Below are 21,746 nucleotides of genomic sequence, written 5' to 3'. Positions count from 1 at the left end.
ACACATACACACACACAATCTTTAGCATTTGCGCTGTCTCAGTTAATGGGTGTCCAAAGATAACAAGATCATGCAATTACTCAGTCAATTAGTTAAACTGGGTAATTTCAAGTATAAATTCACTTACTGTTCGATAAACCTTCTCAAGTGAACTGTGCAGCAATAGTCAGAGCTGAAGCAGCACTGGGGTGGAATACTGTGGACACATTAAACCCAACTCTACAGTAAGTGTCACAGCACATCCTGGCAAATAGCAATACCCTGAGCAGCTGCATCAGTATTTCATCTTCATAGACCCACATTATTGGATCAAGCGCATCATTTTAATAAAACATGCGTAAGCACTTCTCTATGTTCGTTCCCATTCCATGTTTGGACATGATCTTATCCAGGGAATAGAGGTGCCTTATAATATCATAAACCTTGTATAAAAATAGTTTGCAGCATTTCCCACAGGAACATCTCTAGACCCAGACACATGAATTGTGTAATGTGATGCTGGTGTAGTGTTTTAAGTGTATTTAAATAAAGAAATAAAAAGATTCTATTGAAGCCAATGCTAGCATGAAACAGAATCTGCTGATCTGGCAGTGCATATTATTTATTGACATACACAGTAATACTTTCAAATTTCAAAGCACTGGAAATGATTCAGTCTCCAGCATCCCTAATACACTCCTGATTATTCATTTTCTGTGGCATTTCTCCACAATGTGTAATTATGCAAATAAAAATAAATGGCAAGAGACCACCCTTGCATTTATCACATTTCCAGTGTTTTATGGACCAATTAATCCAAATGTGAGATTTTTGGAACAAAGAGAAAGCAGTGTATACACCACTAAAGCTATGAAAGACTCTTTGAACCGTCTACAACACATCAGTCAAGCATGGTGGAGGATCAGTGCAGTTTTGGGTTGTATGACAAGATTTGGTTGCTGATAAATACAACAAAAAAATTGAATGCATTTGGGATTACTTGGATTGAGGCAGAAGCAGAAAATGCAACCAACATCTAAGACTGAACTTTGGAGATGTTTACAAGAAGGTTTTTCTTTTTCTTTTTTTTTAAAGCAGCAGGTCTCTCAAAAAGAAAGCAAGCTGTGATAAAGGCAAAGGATGGATTAACGCTAAAACAGGGGTGCACAACTCTAATTAACCGCTTTAATAGATCAATCGGGTGCTTAGTAACAACAAAAGCCAGCATACCCAGGCTAAAAACTGGGGGTATGACACATTCTGAAGGGTTAATAAGGTACATTTTGGAAATGCTGACGTCTGTACTGCTGAGGCCAAGGATTGAACCTACACCCAAGTTTTATTTCATGCAAAAACTCAAAGGCAGGCAAGAGTACTGCAACAGTACACCAGTGACATTTCACTGCTTCTCCAAGGTTAAACTAGGCTCCTCATCCGTGCCAGAATCCATCATACACATGACACAAGAGTGGGAACCGGGGGGGGGGGGGGGGATCTATGGGGGTCAGTTAATATATGAATATTTAATATATTGTAAAGCCATAGATAAGTTCTGTTAACAAGGCATGTTAAAGTAAGAATGTTTAGATTTATTTCTTGAGGAACAAGATTGATCTTCATTGAGGTGTCATGAGGTGTCATTATTTGTAAATGTTCTGGGAATTGTCACTCCCAGTATTGCTACTTGTAAGCACTGCAAGTGATTATATCAGTTTAATTTAATAATCTCTACACAGCTACACTAAGCTCCCATGTTCTTTATGACAGTTCCACTAAAATGCATATTAGTTCAATCTTTAAAAGTTTAAGGTTATACCATGAAGCCACCCATTAAAAATATTTTAAATGCATAAAAAATCCAAAAGATGAGATTAACTATAATGTAATGTATAATATGTATAATAAAAGAAAGTATATTGTAGCAAGTACAATAAAAAAATAATAATAATAAATTCATACATTTGAAAAGTTTTATACTGTACTGTACTTCAGGACAAAATATATGTTATCATGAATCAAATATTATACAGAACAATATGTATTAAAATTATATTTTTTGCTTCCCAGTTTTCTCCGATTCAGGTTCCTATAATTTATTATGAACCCCCGTGTAGTATTATTTTCACTAAGAAATACCAATGATTTATCAGAAGATAAAAATAATATCATATCTACTGCTACGAGCACTAGATAGCCAGTAAGGGGAAAGATACATGACCAAATAGAGGGGTTGAGTTCTGCTGAGTGAAGACAAATCCCCCTCTATAAAAGATGCCACCCTCATACCCCCAGGGACTGGCTGGCACCCTGCAAGGTGAGTGAGATTTACTGTGATATTGGAGCAGCTTACAATGTACAGTATGAAGCCCGAAGGGATTGTGTATAAGTTCATTATGTTAAGAGTAATGTCAAATAGAAATAACAAACATAAACTGATACAGTATTTGTATCACATTTGTGGTAATTGTATTGAAATTACATAAAGACATAAGCATATCAGCATATTCCTGAGTATCTCAACCATTTTAAAAAGCCAATAGCGGGCCTTCATGTTTTCCCTTGAAATTGAGCAAATTACGAAATAGCGTACATGTAGTTTACATTTAATACTGTATTAATGGAAAACTGTTTTTTTCAGCACTCAAAGACCACCTTTTTCTCTTGGCATTGAAGGAGGTAGGCCTAAACATAAATTGCTTTAACAATCAAAAAGAATAAAGCCTAACAGCACATCTGAAGAATCCCCGACCCCCCACCCCCCCCGTTTTCCTACCTAAATTCACCCAAGATAAAAACAAATTTGTATTTGTATTTGAGCTCAGAGCGCATTTGATAATGAAGAGAGTCATTTATATATTTTTCTACCCAAAACATTTTCAACTTTTTACCAGGTATAGTTGAGCATTTACTGGGTACATATTTAAAAACCACTATGTAACAGGCCATCTTGTTCATTTTGTCTTTGTGACTGAAATCTTTCTAGTTCACTTCGATAAAATGTTGGATTCAGTTGCTTGAACATTTACTTTGTTTCTCCTCAGTAAATTGCCATCATGAGTACAGATGCGGAGATGTCGGTCTTCGGGCCAGCATCCGTTTTCCTCCGGAAGCCTGAGAAGGAGAGAATCGAGGCCCAGAACACACCCTTTGATGCCAAAACGGCCTACTTTGTGGCTGAGCCCAAGGAGATGTACCTCAAGGGGAAACTCGTTAGCAGAGAGGGGGGCAAAGCCACCGTTGAAACTCTGGAAGGGCATCAAGTAAGTAGAGAAAATAATAATAATAATAATAGCTGCGATAAACAGGGTCCAAGCACAGAGTGCAATGCTGGAGAAGGCCAATGACGGCTAAATTAATTATGGAGCTACAGCAACCCCTAGTGCCCCCTTGGCAAGCCATGGCTTACAATTCTGACTTAGCATTGCATGCTAATTTTCATATGAAAATATGATTGGCTATCATTTTGAAACTTTTCCTTCGCAATTTAGATAGCCGGTTAAACAAAGTGTTCTTGTTCCAAATGGCATATTGATTGGACTTACGCTTCATGTGAAGATTTTTACATTGTATTTTTTCCAAAATAAAAATGCTAAATTACCAATTATTTTATAGCGGCCACTATAAAAATTCTCTATTGAGTACATTAAAGTTTTGTATTGTTCATTGCCTTCGATGTAGAAAATGATCAAGGCTGAATGAGCTGTCTGGAATTAATTACAGCTGTTTAAATGGAGCCCACATGGGTCAATTTCAGTAGCCATTCAGTTTTTGATGGATTAACAATTTCCTCACAATCTACTTCGGGAATAGGCCATAGCTGATAGCCACCAAATCTGACATCAATCAGATGTACGTTTTATCAGAAGAAAGATTTTTTTTTTAGCATTTCATTGTCTAAAATATTGGTTCAAAAGTTATGGCTTTTCAAATTTTTCCATTTTCAAACGTGCTCTATAAAGCCACTACTAGGCCAACTGGTGCCATATTCTAATAGCCCTCAAATGCACATATTCGTAACATGCCTAGCAAGTTGCAAGAGTTTTCACCAGACCGTTTGGGAGATATAAGCATTCAAAGCGGGCGGAAAATAATTATAATTATAAATAGGGCTCCAAGCACATAGTGCTTGATAATAGTAGTAATAATAATAATAAAATAATAATAATAATAATAATAATAATATTAATAACCACTTCAATTTTCTATTTCACAGAAACTAACAGTCAAGGAGGATGACATCCACCCAATGAATCCTCCCAAATACGACAAGATTGAGGACATGGCCATGATGACCCACCTCAATGAGCCCTGTGTGCTGTATAACCTCAAAGAGCGCTATGCAGCATGGATGATCTATGTGAGTTTTCCTCAAAAACACTTTAATACATTTACAAAATGCAAAGAAATGAATGTGTTCCTGCACATAATGTATCTACTGTCACTGTTTCAGACCTACTCTGGGCTGTTCTGCGTCACTGTGAATCCCTACAAGTGGCTCCCAGTGTACGATTCTGTTGTTGTGGAAGCATACAGAGGCAAAAAGAGAATTGAAGCCCCACCCCACATCTTCTCCATCTCTGACAATGCCTATCAGTTCATGCTCACAGGTACGAATATCTTCTGGTACACATTTTCAAGTTACTCTAAAATACAGGTTTACAGTAGTAGATACTCAGTTAGGTACACCTGTAAACCAGCTTGTTAATGCAAATATTTAATCAGTTAATGATATGGCAGCATCTAAATGCAAAATAGCATGCAGCCATGGCCAAGAGGTTCAGCTGTTTCTCAGACCAAATGTTAGAATGGGGAGGAAATCTAAGTGACTTTACAAACAACTTTGGTGCTGCAGGACAGATTAACTGAATATGGGAATGATTTATTGGCACCCAAAACAAATGTTTCTGGGGCGGCCTGTAGTGTAGTGGTTAAGGTAAATGACTGGGACACGCAAGGTGGGTGGTTCAATTCCTGGTGTAGCCACAATAAGATCTGCACAGCCGTTGGGCCCTTGAGCAAGGCCCTTAACCCTGCATTGCTCCAGGGGGAGGACTGTCTCCTGCTTGGTCTAACTGTATGTCGCTCTGGATAAGAGCGTCTGACAAATGCCAATAATGTTTCCAAATGTAGAATCCTGCTGAGAAAGGAATCAATCTCACCAGCTGAACAGTACCAGCCATGTGAATACAAATAGCCTCAATCATGTGTATTGATTGCAAACAGGGTGGGATGGGATTAAAAAGAAAGGGTAATCTGTTGTTGAGTAAGGTCCGTCTCATTTGAAAAGAAAAAGGATAAGAATGAAAGAAGTGTATCAATATAACAAATTTCCAATCTTTCCTGTTGCAGATCGTGAGAACCAGTCCGTTCTGATTACGTATGTACCCCATACAGTACATTTCCAAAACCATGATTAAAAGAAAGCTAAAATTAAATGTTTGTAAAAATGAAAAGCAATGTTCTTTCTGTTCTTCCACAGCGGAGAATCTGGTGCAGGGAAAACTGTGAACACAAAACGTGTCATCCAGTACTTCGCGACAATCGCAGTGGCTGGAGGAAAGAAAGCTGAGCAATCAGCTAGCAAAATGCAGGTCAGAGGGAGTCTCTAGAAATGTGCAAATATCTTGGGAACATTAACTGTTGTTGCACATTTCTGAGGTGTCCGGTGTCTCCTGTAGGGATCACTGGAGGATCAAATCATTGCAGCGAACCCCCTGCTGGAGGCTTATGGTAATGCCAAGACCGTGAGGAATGACAACTCCTCCCGTTTTGTAAGTTTGAAGATATATTTAAAGTTCAAACTTCCTTACATTAACAGTACTGAAATAATGCGGCATTTAATCCCAAAATTTCATTTTGTTAATTTTTCAGGGAAAGTTCATCAGAATCCACTTTGGTACAACAGGCAAACTGGCTTCTGCTGATATTGAAACCTGTAAGTCTCTACCTGACACACTGTATCAATTTAGCAAGGGATTCTACTGTAAAAACCTTTTTATGAAAATGCAATTTTCTTCCCACAGATTTGCTGGAAAAGTCAAGAGTAACATTCCAGCTGTCAGCTGAGCGCAGCTACCACATCTTCTACCAGCTTATGACAGGCCACAAACCTGAACTGCTAGGTGTGAAATCTGTCATTCTGCAACAGATTTAATTCTGTGAATAACACTTGCAATTTTCAGTATAACTGATTATTGTTTATTACAGAGGGTCTACTCATTACCACCAACCCATATGATTACCCCATGATCAGCCAAGGTGAAATCACTGTCAAAAGTATAGATGACGTGGAGGAGTTCATTGCCACAGATGTAAGTGATTTTTCTTCACCAAATCAATTACAAAAAGTGCTGCTTTATACCAGTATTTCTGAAGCAACAAAGTTGCTATACAGGACTTTGCAGTACACTGTAATCGTTCACCCTGACTTCCCAGCAGCCTGACTGGCTAGCAGATACCCCTTCAAACATTAATTCTTGCATTGTCACCGGAGAAAATCTTGACTACATATTTTAATTCCATGTGAAAACAGGTTGTCGTGAATTCCAACTGATAATTTTGTTTTGCTTTCTTCCTCACTCATTATTTGTCCTGAATATTGTCTTGAAAATTAATTCAGGTGTTAGTGTATTTCCTTAGAAACCCAGCAATTATTGTGAATTCAAGAATGACCCATGACACTTGTGACACTTGAAGAATAAAGCTTAAATGATGATGTTGAGCAAATCCAGGCTGAAAACTCTGATGAATTCTGATGAACATTTTTTGTTTTCATTGTAGACTGCCATTGATATCTTGGGCTTCACTGGTGATGAGAAGTTGGGCATCTACAAGCTGACTGGTGCTTGTTTGCATCACGGGAACATGAAGTTTAAGCAAAAGCAGCGCGAGGAGCAGGCTGAACCAGATGGCACTGAGGGTAAGTGCAACACATTGGCTCTGTTAATGCACCAACGTCAAAGTAGCTAAGAGGATTATGCAATGGTTACGCTGATTACATTTTTTGTGGTTGACTACGATTTTAACATGTAGAATCACACCTTGATTCTCTTCATTTCAGTGGCAGATAAAATTTCTTACCTCATGGGCCTGAACTCAGCTGACCTGCTGAAATGTCTGTGCTACCCCAGAGTGAAGGTCGGAAATGAGTTTGTGACCAAGGGACAGACTGTACCACAGGTAATGTATCTCAATGAAAAATATTTTTGTATAATACTCAAATATTATAATACACTATACAATTTGCTGAATAGTGATTCATCAGTACTGAAACAATAGTGAAATATACAGAATATAACACATTCAAATATGGCATTTATCTCTTTTTCTCATTACACTAATAGGTCCACAACTCTGTTAATGCTCTGTGCAAATCTGTCTATGAGAAAATGTTCTTGTGGATGGTCATTCGCATCAATGAGATGTTGGACACAAAGCAACAGAGAAATTACTTCATTGGTGTCCTGGATATCGCTGGATTTGAAATCTTTGATGTGAGTGGCGGTGCCCCGTCATATTATCACAAATTCTTGTACATGAAATATCACAATATGAGGGCCTTAATCAAATTTCACTAAAGTTTGTATCTTCTCAAAAATTCAGTTCAACAGCTTGGAGCAGCTGTGTATCAACTTCACCAATGAGAAACTGCAACAGTTTTTCAACCACCACATGTTTGTGCTGGAACAAGAGGAGTACAAGAAAGAGGGAATTGATTGGGAGTTCATTGATTTTGGTATGGACTTGGCTGCCTGCATTGAGCTTATTGAGAAGGTATGTGAGATGCCCTTTATTATCGACAGACACAAACATGTTCTGTTACCCCTGATGTCTCCTCATGGAAATATTTTTGCCTTCACCAGCCAATGGGCATCTTCTCCATCCTTGAAGAGGAGTGCATGTTCCCCAAGGCTTCTGACACAACCTTTAAGAACAAGCTCTATGACCAACATCTGGGCAAAACCAACGCGTTCCAGAAGCCCAAACCTGCCAAAGGAAAGGCTGAGGCCCACTTCGCCCTGGTTCACTATGCTGGCACTGTGGACTACAACATCAACGGCTGGCTGGACAAGAACAAGGACCCTCTGAACGACTCTGTAGTACAGCTGTACCAGAAGTCCTCAGTCAAACTGCTGTGTCACCTGTATGCAACCCACGGTGCAGCTGATGGTAAGGCTGTGCTGATTGATTTTACGAAAATAGTCTTCATTGTAAGTCACAATCTAAAAAAAGGTTGATCAGAATAAATCTCTCAAAAATAGCAAAGACACTCAATTTGACAGGAAATGCGAAAATAGAAATCATAGTTCCTTATCAAAAGCAGGTAACTAAAAGTGATTTTTCTTAACTTTTCTTGATTTTACTTCAAAATAGTATTAAAACCAACTGTTTCATTTGTCATGTACAAACAGAAGCTGCAAAGGGTGGCAAAAAGGCTGGCAAGAAGAAGGGTGGCTCCTTCCAGACTGTGTCTGCTCTCTTCAGGGTAAGGGAGGAATGCAAGTGAAACTATACTGTTATCCAAGAATAGTTGGCAGTGATATCACTGTGTCTGTGTAATATTACCGTAACGTGTACATGTGATGTTCACATAATAGATTGAATTAATGTAAAAAAGCGTTGTACAGCTTCCTATTTCTATATTTTGCCTCCTCCTCTCTCACAGGAGAACTTGGGCAAGCTGATGACCAACCTGAGGAGCACACATCCTCACTTTGTGCGTTGCTTGATTCCTAATGAATCAAAGACACCTGGTAAGGACTGTACTTAAGGCCCCATAAGCTCAACTTGTCAAAAAAGAATCCAAGAAACAGAATAGTATAAATCCTTGTAGCAGTAACTACATTGTAGTGTTGTGAGACACAATATCTTGCATTTACAGTATCACTGTATATATTATGATGATTGATGAATTATAAACATATTTTCTTGTTTTCTAGGTCTGATGGAGAACTTCTTGGTTATCCACCAGCTGAGGTGTAATGGTGTGCTGGAAGGCATCAGAATCTGCAGAAAGGGCTTCCCCAGCAGAATCCTCTATGGTGACTTCAAGCAGAGGTATCTTATGCACCTCTTTAATACATGAGTATATAGACCACAGTGTTGCTATAATGTAATGTAGTTATTGTCCACAATAATCCATGACTGACTATCAATCAAGCACACTTCATAGCAATGTCTCCAGTTAAAAATGGCAGTATTTTCTTTTAGATACAAGGTATTGAATGCCAGTGTCATCCCTGAGGGACAGTTCATTGACAACAAGAAAGCTTCTGAGAAGCTCCTGGGCTCCATTGATGTGGACCACACTCAGTACAAGTTTGGCCACACCAAGGTAAGAGAATTGAAGGGCCTGAATTGCATTTCTGTAAATGATAATGAGTTCTTAAGCTTAAAATGTAATTGATCCTTACTAGAGGAGCAAAGTGGCAGATTTGTGTATAGTAGTCTCAGTTTTGTACTCTCTTAAAAGTTTCTTAAATATTGTTTTAATTGTTGCTATGGCCTAAGAGATACAAATCGCTCCATGTGTGAGCATATACAGTACAAAAATGCATGACACCTCCCTCTGGTGTTATACATTCTTGAATATGCATGGCATGTTATAGTGTATATATCTCTCACACACACACACACACACACACAGACATAGTATATACTGTTCAATTATGAGCTTGTTCCTTCATCATATGATGTACGTTATGCCTTATTATTCACTGAATATTTACATGATTTCCTCCAGGTGTTCTTCAAAGCTGGTCTGCTGGGTACCCTGGAGGAGATGCGTGATGAGAAACTGGCAACGCTGGTGACCATGACTCAGGCCCTCAGCCGTGGCTACCTCATGAGAAGAGAGTTCGTCAAAATGATGGAAAGGAGGTACATGTTATAATGCAGAAAATATTGAACCAATTTCAGGGGGTTCATCATGTAAAATACTTTTCTAATGTTTCTGTGTACTACTACATGACTTTCTGTAAACATTGAATTATAACAGTATCTGCATTAAATGAGCTATTTGTTATTTGCATAAACTATCAACCAATTACTTCATTTCAAGTAAACAATTCTGCTGTATTCTTCAGAAATACTTCACTTTGATCATGTTTTACACAGAGAGTCCATTTACTCCATCCAATACAACATGCGCTCATTCATGAATGTGAAACACTGGCCATGGATGAAGCTCTACTTCAAGATCAAGCCACTTCTCAAGAGTGCTGAAGCTGAGAAGGAGATGTCCAACATGAAGGAAGAGTTCACTAAGTGCAAAGAGGATCTGGCAAAGGCATTAGCCAAGAAGAAGGAGCTTGAGGAGAAAATGGTCTCTCTGCTGCAGGAAAAGAATGACCTGCAGTTGGCTGTTGCATCTGTAAGTTGGCCATGTAATTCTCCTATTGTCATAACAGTTATCACAAATTGCTTCCTGCTTAAGAATTTCATGAAATGTTGAATTTATTCAAGGAAAGTGAGGGCCTTGCTGATGCTGAGGAAAGATGTGAGGGACTCATCAAAGCGAAGATCCAGTTTGAAGCAAAACTCAAAGAGACAAATGAGAGACTGGAGGATGAGGAGGAAATGAATGCTGAGCTCACTGCCAAGAAGAGGAAACTGGAGGATGAATGCTCTGAGCTGAAGAAAGACATCGATGACTTAGAGCTCACCTTGGCCAAAGTGGAGAAGGAGAAACATGCCACAGAAAACAAGGTTCACAATTCATCAATATAGTGCTTGTGTGTTTGTGTTTTTGCAGGGATGTGACATCTCCCTAACATGCTGTGACATGAATCCCTTTAGGTGAAGAACCTGACTGAAGAGATGGCCTCTCAGGATGAGACTATTGCCAAGTTGACAAAAGAGAAGAAGGCCCTCCAAGAGGCACACCAGCAGACCCTGGATGATCTCCAGGCAGAGGAGGACAAAGTCAACACTCTGACCAAAGCAAAGACCAAGCTTGAACAGCAAGTGGATGATGTGAGTAAAACATGAGGGCTCTTGACCAAAAGGTAAAACCTTGGGAACAGAAACCAGAATTATATAGTGGCAAGAAGATGATTATGGATAAATAGGGCTTTTTACAGATTTTTTTACCTGTATTCCCTACAATAGCTGGAAGGATCTCTGGAACAGGAGAAGAAGCTTCGCATGGACCTTGAGAGAGCCAAGAGAAAGCTTGAAGGTGATCTGAAACTGGCGCAGGAATCCATAATGGATCTGGAGAATGACAAGCAGCAGTCAGATGAAAAGATCAAGAAGTAAGGGAGGATTCAAATCAATACAATGACTGAAAATGTAATGATAAAGATTCTTATTTTTTCATGGTGTTCTCTCCACAGGAAGGACTTTGAGATGAGCCAGCTTCTCAGCAAGATTGAGGATGAACAAACTTTGGGTGCTCAGCTTCAGAAAAAGATTAAAGAACTCCAGGTACTCTGTCAAAGCAGCCAATTTTCATGTATTACACATGACAAAAGTTCCATGTATATCCTAAACCCTTTTTCTATTGTGTGCCACAGGCTCGTATTGAGGAGTTGGAGGAAGAAATCGAGGCTGAGCGTGCTGCTCGGGCCAAGGTTGAGAAGCAGAGGGCTGATCTCTCCAGGGAACTTGAGGAGATCAGTGAGAGGCTAGAAGAAGCAGGTGGTGCCACATCTGCTCAGATTGAGATGAACAAGAAGCGTGAAGCTGAGTTCCAGAAGCTGCGCCGTGATCTTGAAGAGTCCACCCTGCAACATGAAGCCACCGCTGCCGCCCTCCGCAAGAAGCAGGCCGACAGCGTGGCAGAGCTGGGAGAACAAATCGACAACCTTCAGCGCGTCAAGCAGAAACTGGAGAAGGAGAAGAGTGAATACAAAATGGAGATTGATGACCTCTCCAGTAACATGGAGGCTGTTGCTAAATCAAAGGTAAAGAGAAGGTCTACGCACATAACTTCAGACGTGTCTGGTTTCTTTCACCAAACATGATGGGTTCTAAAGAAACTTTTTTCTAACAGGGCAACCTTGAGAAAATGTGCCGTACCCTTGAAGATCAACTGAGTGAACTGAAAACCAAGAGCGATGAGCATTTACGCCAGCTGAATGACACAAGCGCACACAAAGCAAGACTTCATACTGAAAATGGTACATATATCAAATATAGATTTTTGATTTCAAAATGTGAAATAAAAATATGATGGAGATTCACAATACTTTGGTTTACTCAGGTGAATTGAGTCGCCAGTTAGAGGAGAAGGAAGCTCTTGTTTCCCAGCTGACAAGAAGCAAACAAGCCTACACACAGCAGATTGAGGAGCTCAAGAGGCACATTGAAGAGGAGGTCAAGGTAATAGATTGATCAAACATAACAGTATTTCACAGCTTAATTAACCAACAAGGGCCTGGAAGGCATATACATGAACTGTACTCTTAATTCCACAGCATTCTCTAATACATCCATTCATTCATTTGCATTCTAACCTTTGCTTTGACTTAAGGCCAAGAATGCCCTGGCCCACGGTTTGCAGTCAGCCCGCCATGACTGTGACATGCTGAGGGAGCAGTATGAGGAGGAGCAGGAGGCCAAGGCTGAGCTGCAGCGTGGAATGTCCAAGGCCAACAGTGAGGTGGCTCAGTGGAGATCCAAATATGAGACTGATGCCATCCAGCGCACTGAGGAGCTGGAGGAGGCCAAGTAACTAAACAGTTTTATATTATAGAACCACTGCATATCACACAATCAGAAAGAGTCTTGCAAACCAAATGAAATACCACTCTCTACAGGAAGAAGCTTGCACAGCGTCTTCAGGAGGCAGAGGAGTCCATTGAGGCTGTCAACTCCAAGTGTGCCTCTCTGGAGAAGACCAAGCAGAGGCTGCAGGGTGAAGTGGAGGATCTCATGATTGATGTGGAGAGAGCAAATGCCCTGGCTGCCAACCTTGACAAGAAACAGAGGAACTTCGATAAGGTAAATCTAACCAAAGCTGGGCTCATTAACAACTGTGTTGTATGTCACTATCAGGTTCAAAATGAAGGCCAGCTGGAAGTGGTATTAATGGCTGCGTTTTGTCTTTCATTCAGGTTCTGGCCGAATGGAAACAGAAGTTTGAGGAAGGCCAGGCCGAGTTGGAGGGAGCGCTGAAAGAGGCCCGTTCTCTCAGCACTGAGCTCTTCAAGATGAAGAACTCCTATGAAGAGACTCTGGACCAACTGGAGACACTGAAGAGAGAGAACAAGAATCTGCAGCGTATGTGCACGTGATATTTCATTTGAGAATCATACTCAACACAACCTTCGTAAATACATGCAATAACCATAGTTACTACAATCATTAAATTGTTTTCAATTGTCATTCCAGAGGAGATTTCCGACCTGACTGAACAGATTGGAGAGAGCGGAAAGACCATTCATGAGCTGGAAAAGGCAAAGAAGACTGCGGAGAGTGAGAAAGCAGAAATCCAGACAGCCTTAGAAGAGGCAGAGGTAATCACACCCTAACAAATTTCATACATGTAATGCAATGTAGCTTCAGTTTCAATTTTATATTTTCTGGTTTGCTACATTTGACATTTTGTTTTGTTTTTTCGGAATGTTTTTTTAAGTCTGTATAATAGAGAATTATTATTTCATATTGGGCAATGAAAGTGTTTCATAAAATTCAATAATTGATCATGTTTGTTGCTTACTTGTGAATCCTTTTAACAAATATTATACATTTTCTCAATTGCTTCTCAATTACTGCAAAACGCATTTTTTCTCACAATTTCATAGGGAGCACTGGAGCATGAGGAGTCCAAGATTCTCAGGATACAGCTGGAGCTCAATCAGGTCAAGGGTGAAATTGACAGGAAGTTATCGGAGAAGGATGAGGAGATGGAGCAGATCAAGAGGAACAGCCAGAGGGTGATTGAGTCTATGCAGACCACCCTTGATGCTGAGGTGAGGAGCAGGAATGATGCCCTGAGAATCAAGAAGAAGATGGAGGGAGACCTCAATGAGATGGAGATTCAGCTGAGCCATGCCAACCGCCAGGCAGCTGAAGCCCAGAAGCAACTGAGGAATGTCCAAGGACAGCTCAAGGTATGTTTCTAAAATACCTGTGCTCAGCTCCAACATGTTCAGGCTTTCATACACAATTAACTTTATTAATCTCTGTCAGGATGCCCAACTGCACCTGGATGATGCGATCAGAGGACAGGAGGACATGAAGGAACAGGTTGCCATGGTGGAGCGCAGGAACAACCTGATGCTGGCTGAGATTGAAGAACTGAGGGTTGCTCTGGAACAGACAGAGAGGGGCCGCAAAGTGGCCGAGCAGGAGCTGATCGATGCAAGTGAGCGCGTGGGACTGCTGCACTCCCAAGTGAGTCAATAAGGCATTACTTTATTATTTTAATTTGATCATTCCTTTCTCATTTTACCGGACAATAGGGTGAATTACACCATAATTACATGGCAATCTAAAAATATCCCATTGTGTCCAGAACACCAGCCTTATCAACACCAAGAAGAAGCTGGAAGCTGACCTTGTCCAGATCCAAGGTGAAGTTGATGACACCATCCAGGAAGCAAGAAATGCTGAGGAGAAAGCCAAGAAGGCCATCACAGATGTGAGTGCTACTCATATCAGTTTTACCTGTATTATATTAGCTAGTTTTTTTAATGGGGTAATACATTAAATTTGATTTGCATAAGGGAGCAATAACTGTGCAGGACAACTGTACTACTAGCCTACACCTACCCATCTATGAGCTTTGGCTGCCAAAAATAACATTGACCTTAAGTTGAAAATGATTTGTATAGAAAACCTGTGACTAAACTGTATAAAACTGCAGGCCGCCATGATGGCAGAGGAGCTGAAGAAGGAGCAGGACACCAGCGCTCATCTGGAGAGGATGAAGAAGAACCTGGAGATTACAGTCAAGGACCTGCAGCACCGTCTGGATGAGGCTGAGAATCTGGCCATGAAGGGTGGAAAGAAACAGCTCCAGAAACTGGAAGCAAGGGTAAGTTACCAGCGGCAACTTCAGTCATCCAAATCAAAGTGCTCACTTTGGAAATTGCAAGCACAGCATTAAGAGAATCAAAGTTACACAACATAATTCACATGCAATTATGAATTACTTCAGGTCAAAAGCTTTAAGCCTACAGATTTAGAAAATAGAGATAAGTACCTATTTTAAAATGTACTTGTCAGATGACAATAATGCAGTTATCTCCTGTGTGTACTAAAAACATTTTTTAAATCCAATGCAATGTGGCATATATGATTAAAACACAAGTATGTTCTGGCTATTCTGTACATAGTTATAGTTACACATTTATTTTGACATTTTTGGATTCAAGGTGCGCGAGCTAGAATCTGAAGTTGAGGCTGAACAGAGACGTGGAGCCGAAGCCGTCAAAGGTGTCCGTAAATATGAGAGGAGAGTCAAGGAGCTCACCTACCAGGTATGGTTTCATACATCTTAACCTAAAACAGTGGACAAAACAACAACCAGGCATGCTACCTCTTCTGAACCTGCTTTACCCTCTGCAGACTGAGGAGGACAAGAAGAATGTCCACAGACTGCAGGACCTGGTGGACAAACTGCAGCTCAAAGTGAAGTCCTACAAGAGGCAGGCTGAGGAATCCGTAAGTCAAATGCTCAATATCCAATACCAGAGGGAATGTATTTTTGAGATGGGATGAAAGCTTATATTTTAGAAATATCAGAGGGAACAGACATGGGACATGAGATGGGATGCAGATAGCATCTGTTAAGCAGCCAGCTACCTTAACAAAATGTTTTGTTGACCAACTAGTAAAATATAGGCTCTCAGATTGCTGCATCTATGTTGGACTTGCACTGCTAACCTGAATTATTAATGCATAAGGTCACTGCACTGCTTTCACTGCGGTGCACTTGCGAATCTTACCTTAGGTCTCATTACAAGAGAAAAAAATCATTTGTAACTGAAATAATGTTTGTAAGTGAAGTGTTTGGAAGAACAGTTATCACATCCTTCAATTGAGTCTAGTGGGAGTTTTGTCAAGTCAAATGTGCAAACTTGCTTGGGGCCAATGCTATAACAGCATCCAAGACTGGCTGGATGAAACATGTTCTATTTTTAGTGCAGGGGTTGAGAACATGTAGTTCAGTTATTTCTGATTCATTGGCAATTTATTATTTTTCCTGCACTGTGTGCAAGGAACCAATGTTTGGAATTCAGTATTAGCTGTTCAATCTTATTGTTCCTTTCACACGCTCTGATTTTTCTACTCTCGAGATCCAGGGGATCATTTCCACAAGGCTTTTGCCTCATTCCACAATTATCATGAGCTGTGCCCATAAACCTTTGTCACACAACTCCCTAAACTGTCACTCCACAGCAGCATAATGATTGAGGTAGTAGATAAGGCACCACATAGAAAAATATGAACTGTCCCATCTTGTTTTGCTTAGTTTGGTTGGGGGTTTTATTGGTAGCTCTAAACCTTGCTACTTGCTGAAAGCTAATGTGATCTGTTCAACAAGTACACAAGACTAAAAGCAGAAAAATAGTAGCATGATTGACAATTAAATTAAAAAGGTAAAAAAATTGACCTAACCTAAACCTGACAGCTGTATGAAAACATTTACTCTGCAATACTTTGACTGGTGAAATGTCTTGCTCACTCACAGGAGGAACAAGCCAACACCCACCTGTCCAGGTACAGGAAGGTGCAGCATGAGATGGAGGAAGCTCAGGAGCGTGCCGACATCGCTGAGTCCCAGGTCAACAAGCTGAGAGCCAAGAGCCGTGACGTCGGCAAGGTAGGTTACCACTCAAAATCGGTTAATTTAAACCCATATAGCCTACTGTATGAAAACTACTGCCAATGAACTGGGTCTGTAAATGATGACTATGAGGTTCTAAATGCACTGTTCTTTTTTTTTTTTTTAGGTGAAAGAAGCAGAATAAGGAAAGAAACCCAGATGAGACGCAGTAACAAGCACTCATACAATATGTGAAATGTCTTGTGAAATGTTCTCATTTAAGCTGTAAATCAATAAAGTTGAGCATCTATTCCGCATTTCTGGTATTTTTCACTCAAAGAACTTGTTTGGGATCTCATTAGAACACTTACTCTGTCTATTCTGACTTTCCAGACAATCTATCTCGTTTTTAGTGACTTTTATCTTTGGTCTCTTTTGCAAACTCAATAGACCACTGATGTGTAACTGTGTGAGCAACTGACAGTATGGCATCATACCCCAGGTTCACTGAGGTTTGGGTCTCTGTTACACTGCTGCTAGCATGAATTAACTGAGAAAAAAGGTCCATTTCAACATGAGCAATGCATTCAATTTTTCCATTGATTTCTTTTGATTTTTATTACGTCTGATACTATGCCAGACAACCACAGACTAGTGTATTAACATTAGTGGTCCAAAGAACACAACAGGAAAAGCTAAATACTTAATTTAGTCAGCTCACATGTCATAGCAATTTTATAGCCATCTGTGGTATGCTTTTATTCTATGACAGTACCGGCACGAATGGTATACTAAAGGAGTAAATGACTGAAAGACCAAAATCACCTAGCCCTAATTGACCTCAATAATCACATTCTGAATACCCACTTAAAATGTTTGTTAACTTCAATATCATACCACTGCAAATCTGATTACAAATTTCAAATGAAATACTTTTACAGAAAAAAACTAAAATTGCTATGGATTCTCAATGGAATTATATTCCTAAAATGATATACTGCACTCTCAGAAGCAAAGGTTCCAAAAGGCTGCTCCACCAGGGAATCCTATTGCATAGATATATATATGATTTTGTGGCAGATAGTTAATTTTGTTGGCAAGTAGACATGTTTGTAAGCAAGCAAGTACAGCGAGTGAGGCGCTTCAATAAGCACCCTCCTGTTCCCCTCGGGAAGAATCACCCCTTTGGGGCAAGTTACTGCATCGCTGTGCATTTACCTTTGCTTATATCATGGGTTCGATGAATACTCGACTGTGGTCAAATAACCGTGTGTATATACTGTAACATTATTATACCAAGTAAATCATCAGAGCTCTTCTTCCTACTTATTCAAACACAGTTCCAAATTTTACAACAAATGTGCATGGCACATGATTTGTGAGACTACAGACATTTAATTTCTGGTCTATTGATAAGCAAATACAGTACAATCAGACTTCTGGTTGGGATGGGAACTTCATCCCAGATGTGTGCATATGATGAGAACCACAGGGCTCACCCCAGTTTATTCCTTACTCTCTCTCACACACACACACACACACACACACACACACACACATACACACACACAATATATATATATATTTTCAATTTCCACAAGAGATCAAAAACTCAGATTTAATCTAAAAATCAGCCGCTGGATGTCAGGTTCAAGCATCACAATTACTTATTATTATTAAAAAATTGGCTGTTTCAAGTAAAGATTTACTTACTTTTGAATAAATCTTCAATACATCTTTGAAGGAGAGCTGTACTACAATACGAGCTAGAAGAGCACTGGAGTTGACTATTGAAGGCACATCAAACCCAACTCTGCAGTAAATGTCCGAGCACACCCTGACAAACAGAAAAGCTCTGAGTGAGCAGCTGCATCAGCATTTCATCTTCATAGACCCACCCTATGGATCAAGTGCACCAGTTTTATTAAACGTGTGTAACCACTTCTGAATGTTAGTTTCCAATCTATTTTTGACCATATCATATCTCAAAGGGAATAGAGATCTTTGTATCATGACAAAATAAGTATGTATCAAAATAGGTCACTGCTGGATCCATGCTGGCTAAATTATTTGGAAAATATAAAAGTATAAGGGCATACTGTACTTTTGAAACTTAAATTTGCCTTTCACAAAGTCAAAGGATGGTTACCGAACTCAATAACTGCTGTTAAGGACAATGGGTCTCGTTCACAAAACATGCGTAAGATCAGATTTGAATATTAGCTGTGCTCACTAACACTTCCACAAACATTTTGCCATTTATCTTTTTTATCTGAATTTGTCCTTTGGTAAGATCAAAATCTACATCCGTCTGGAAAAACACAAAGGCATGTGGATAAAATGTTTCTAATTACAATGTTTTATTATTATTGCAGTCATTTACAAATACTGTGACATAGCAAGGCTGCTACACATCTGTCAGTCAACTGTTGTTATATTTTTACATGATTTTACATAATTTCAGCGCTGTTGGAGCATGTTTGCAAAGTTTACATTTGGTTTTATTGTCTGATATCTGCTCAAAGTTAGACTAAGGGCTCTATTTTCCAGCCGACATCTAGCGTCTTGCGAGCTGGTCGATTTACAAACACTGGGTACGGTATTTAGTTCACCCATCTGTAATGAGAAAAATGGCATAATGTAACTTGAACAATCCAAATGCTTAATCAGCCAATCATGTGGCAGCAACTAAATGGACAGACATGGTCAAGAGGTTCCGCTGTTTCTTAGAGCAAATGTCAGAATGTGGAAGAAATGTGATCTAAGTGACTATCACCATGGATTGACTGTTGGTGGCAGACAGGGTGGTTTGAGTATCTCAGAAATTCCTGGGATTCATACACTCAACAATCTCTAGAGTTTGCAGAAAATGGTGCGAAAAACAAAAAAACATCCATTGAGCAGCAGACCTGTGGGCAATGAGAGAGGTCAGAAGAGAAGAGCCAGACTGGTCTAAGCTGCCAGGAAGGTGACAGTAATGCAAATAACCACATATTACAACAGTGGTATGCAGAAGAGCAACACAAACGTCAAACCTTTGGTTACAGCAGCAGAAGACAAAGTGTAAAAAATAAGTCAAATAAATACCTCACAGAGTGTTTGTCTGGCGAAGATGAGGATGAGGGGAACATGTGTGACAGATGTTTTGAGATGTTTTGCTGGTTTTTGAGAAAGGTGATGAACAAGATAGAGAAGAAAGACTGTCCTGTTTGTCCAACGTGAGAAAATGTTATATGATGAACCACATGAACATGTTTAATCACATGTGATTAAACATATCACAAATTTGGTGCATGATAAAACATCAGTTAAAGTTGGGTTTAAAAACATAAATAATTATAACCCATTTTTCCATCTTGATTTTTCATGGGTTGCATTTTGAAGGGTGAATGAAGCACATGTTGGTTGTGCTTGTGTCAGCTCAACTCTTTAGTGCTTTGAGGTGTTGACACTCTGGAAATTTGTTGATGGAACCTGCACCCAGTTTTATTTCATGGTAAACATCTAAGACATGCAACAGTCCTGCAACAGTACACCAGTGACATTTCACGGCTTCTCCTCAGCTAAACCGGGCTCCTTCCTGGTGCCAGGACCCTTTAACAACATGGATTTGGCCCAGCTTAAATAGTAAGGAAATGTCGGGACTTTCTCACATGAAGTAATGTCCTACATTTGAAATCCAGTTCTGGTTTTCAAATTAGTGTGAATACAGATAATTCTCTCTTGGTCTCCTCTCTCTTTGAGACCTTCGCACCTGTGTTTCCTCCTGTGCTGGGACTTGACTAACATCCTGGTCACTGGAATCAGCGGTATCCAACAGTTTCACAGTCTCTTGTTGTGCAGGTTCCTCCACCGCAGACGTTCTAACTGCACTCTTACGTTGGAATTCATCTACATCAGAATCTAGTGTGGGTTGGTTTCCAGTTTTTTTTAGTAACACTTGGTACTGACCTCCAACCCATTTCCCTTGGATGGTGTCTGAGCCTGTGAGATTAATAATAGTCCTCCCCCTCACCGGAGCTTCCTGTCTCTGATGTCTCCACTGCTACAAGCTCTCTGGTGGGCCGCCCGCCTTTGCCAATTCCTTCGCTTTGGGGGGTAAACAGGAGCCGATTCTTCCAGCGTTAAGAAATTACACGGCGTCAACATATTGCGGTGAAGAATTCTACTTGCCCGGGCCACACTCTGGTTTTACCTCCTAAACTGGGCTATCCTCCCCTTTTTGCGTCACGACAATGTATACCTTTTCTTCCCAGTAGGAACACAATTTCCCAGGTCCTCTGACATATTCCTCACCTGGACCCTGTCACCAGCCGTAAGGACAGGACTTGGTCTTTTGTGGTCATAATATGCTTTAGCTCTTGCCGCGGATTTCTGGATCGACCTGGATGCAATGTCATATGCCTCCCTCATCTGTTGCTGCCACCTCTTGGCATACACCTGGTGTGTTTTTGCCTCCTCTTTCTTTAGAGCAAAAATTACATCAATTGGTAAGCGAGGTGCACTTCCAAATCACAGATAAAAAGGTGCATTGGCAAAAAACCAGTGGCGTCGCTTGTTGTGCAACTGTAGGCATGAATGACTGTGCTCAAATATTCACTCCAATTTGTTTTCTTTTCTCATTCTAGCATTTTCAATGTTGACAACAGGGTCCTATTAAACCTCTCTGCAGGATTTCCCTGTGGGTGGTAGGGAGTCGTTTTGGAATTTCCCATTCCTGTGTACTTTGGCTAATTTCTGAACAACTGGTTCTCAAATTATTTTCCTTGATCATAGTGAATTTTGTGAGGAAATCCCAATTTTGAAGCAAACAGACTTTGGTTATGAAATGTTCAATGTCTCTGCAGTCCACCCCTAAGTGTCCCATTTCCGAATGAAGATGCTTGTAAACAAGTTCCTTGTACTGTTCGGGCAGCACTATCTGGGTGCCAGTGGCTGTTTTCCGATTAAGCAGACCCTCCTGAGATATATGAAGCTTGTTCCACTCGGGTAACAGCGGTTTCATTTTTGCAGTTTCCTGACTCATTGTTTTTCGGTCTGGTTTCTCACC

At 40.1% G+C, this 21,746-nt stretch overlaps 1 protein-coding gene and 1 long non-coding RNA gene across 23 annotated transcripts in view; one reads left to right on the top strand and one right to left on the bottom strand.

Annotated features, from left to right (window-relative positions):
• LOC133109589 (uncharacterized) overlaps positions 1 to 21,746 on the bottom strand; it is a 187,890-nt gene that overhangs the window by 95,456 nt on the left and 70,688 nt on the right. For 21 of the 22 annotated variants that reach the window (XR_009704752.1, XR_009704740.1, XR_009704742.1 and 18 more), the window contains one exon: positions 128 to 196. This is a non-coding gene — a long non-coding RNA (uncharacterized LOC133109589). Of the gene's footprint in view, positions 1 to 127; positions 18,534 to 21,746 lie in introns of all 22 variants that reach the window. The other variant, XR_009704741.1, reaches the window with a different exon arrangement.
• LOC133109562 (myosin heavy chain, fast skeletal muscle-like) lies at positions 2,271 to 17,006 on the top strand. Its single transcript, XM_061218931.1, has 41 exons — positions 2,271 to 2,293; positions 2,618 to 2,655; positions 3,021 to 3,239; positions 4,193 to 4,336; positions 4,430 to 4,586; positions 5,329 to 5,356; positions 5,459 to 5,570; positions 5,658 to 5,750; positions 5,851 to 5,914; positions 6,003 to 6,101; positions 6,187 to 6,290; positions 6,760 to 6,898; positions 7,040 to 7,158; positions 7,323 to 7,472; positions 7,582 to 7,752; positions 7,842 to 8,148; positions 8,391 to 8,464; positions 8,645 to 8,732; positions 8,919 to 9,036; positions 9,190 to 9,313; positions 9,722 to 9,858; positions 10,096 to 10,351; positions 10,444 to 10,686; positions 10,777 to 10,953; positions 11,089 to 11,234; positions 11,316 to 11,406; positions 11,496 to 11,885; positions 11,975 to 12,101; positions 12,185 to 12,303; positions 12,455 to 12,651; positions 12,741 to 12,924; positions 13,038 to 13,203; positions 13,315 to 13,439; positions 13,728 to 14,036; positions 14,116 to 14,319; positions 14,441 to 14,566; positions 14,792 to 14,962; positions 15,303 to 15,407; positions 15,496 to 15,591; positions 16,622 to 16,753; positions 16,884 to 17,006. The coding sequence occupies exons 3-41, from the start codon at positions 3,033 to 3,035 to the stop codon at positions 16,899 to 16,901; spliced, it is 5,817 nt and encodes a 1,938-aa protein (XP_061074915.1). The 5' UTR covers positions 2,271 to 2,293; positions 2,618 to 2,655; positions 3,021 to 3,032; the 3' UTR covers positions 16,902 to 17,006.

This window comes from Conger conger, chromosome 14, assembly GCF_963514075.1.
Source record: "Conger conger chromosome 14, fConCon1.1, whole genome shotgun sequence".
NCBI lineage: Eukaryota > Metazoa > Chordata > Actinopteri > Anguilliformes > Congridae > Conger > Conger conger.
This window is presented reverse-complemented; position numbering and strand designations above follow the sequence as displayed.

What these genes read in the sequence shown, in the direction of transcription:
- LOC133109562 (XM_061218931.1), top strand. Translation starts at nt 3,033, where the DNA reads ATGAGTACAGATGCGGAGATGTCGGTCTTCGGGCCAGCATCCGTTTTC. An exon ending in CTGGATTTGAAATCTTTGAT is followed by an intron (nt 7,473 to 7,581) that starts GTGAGTGGCGGT and finishes TCAAAAATTCAG; the next exon opens with TTCAACAGCTTGGAGCAGCT. An exon ending in TAATGAATCAAAGACACCTG is followed by an intron (nt 8,733 to 8,918) that starts GTAAGGACTGTA and finishes CTTGTTTTCTAG; the next exon opens with GTCTGATGGAGAACTTCTTG.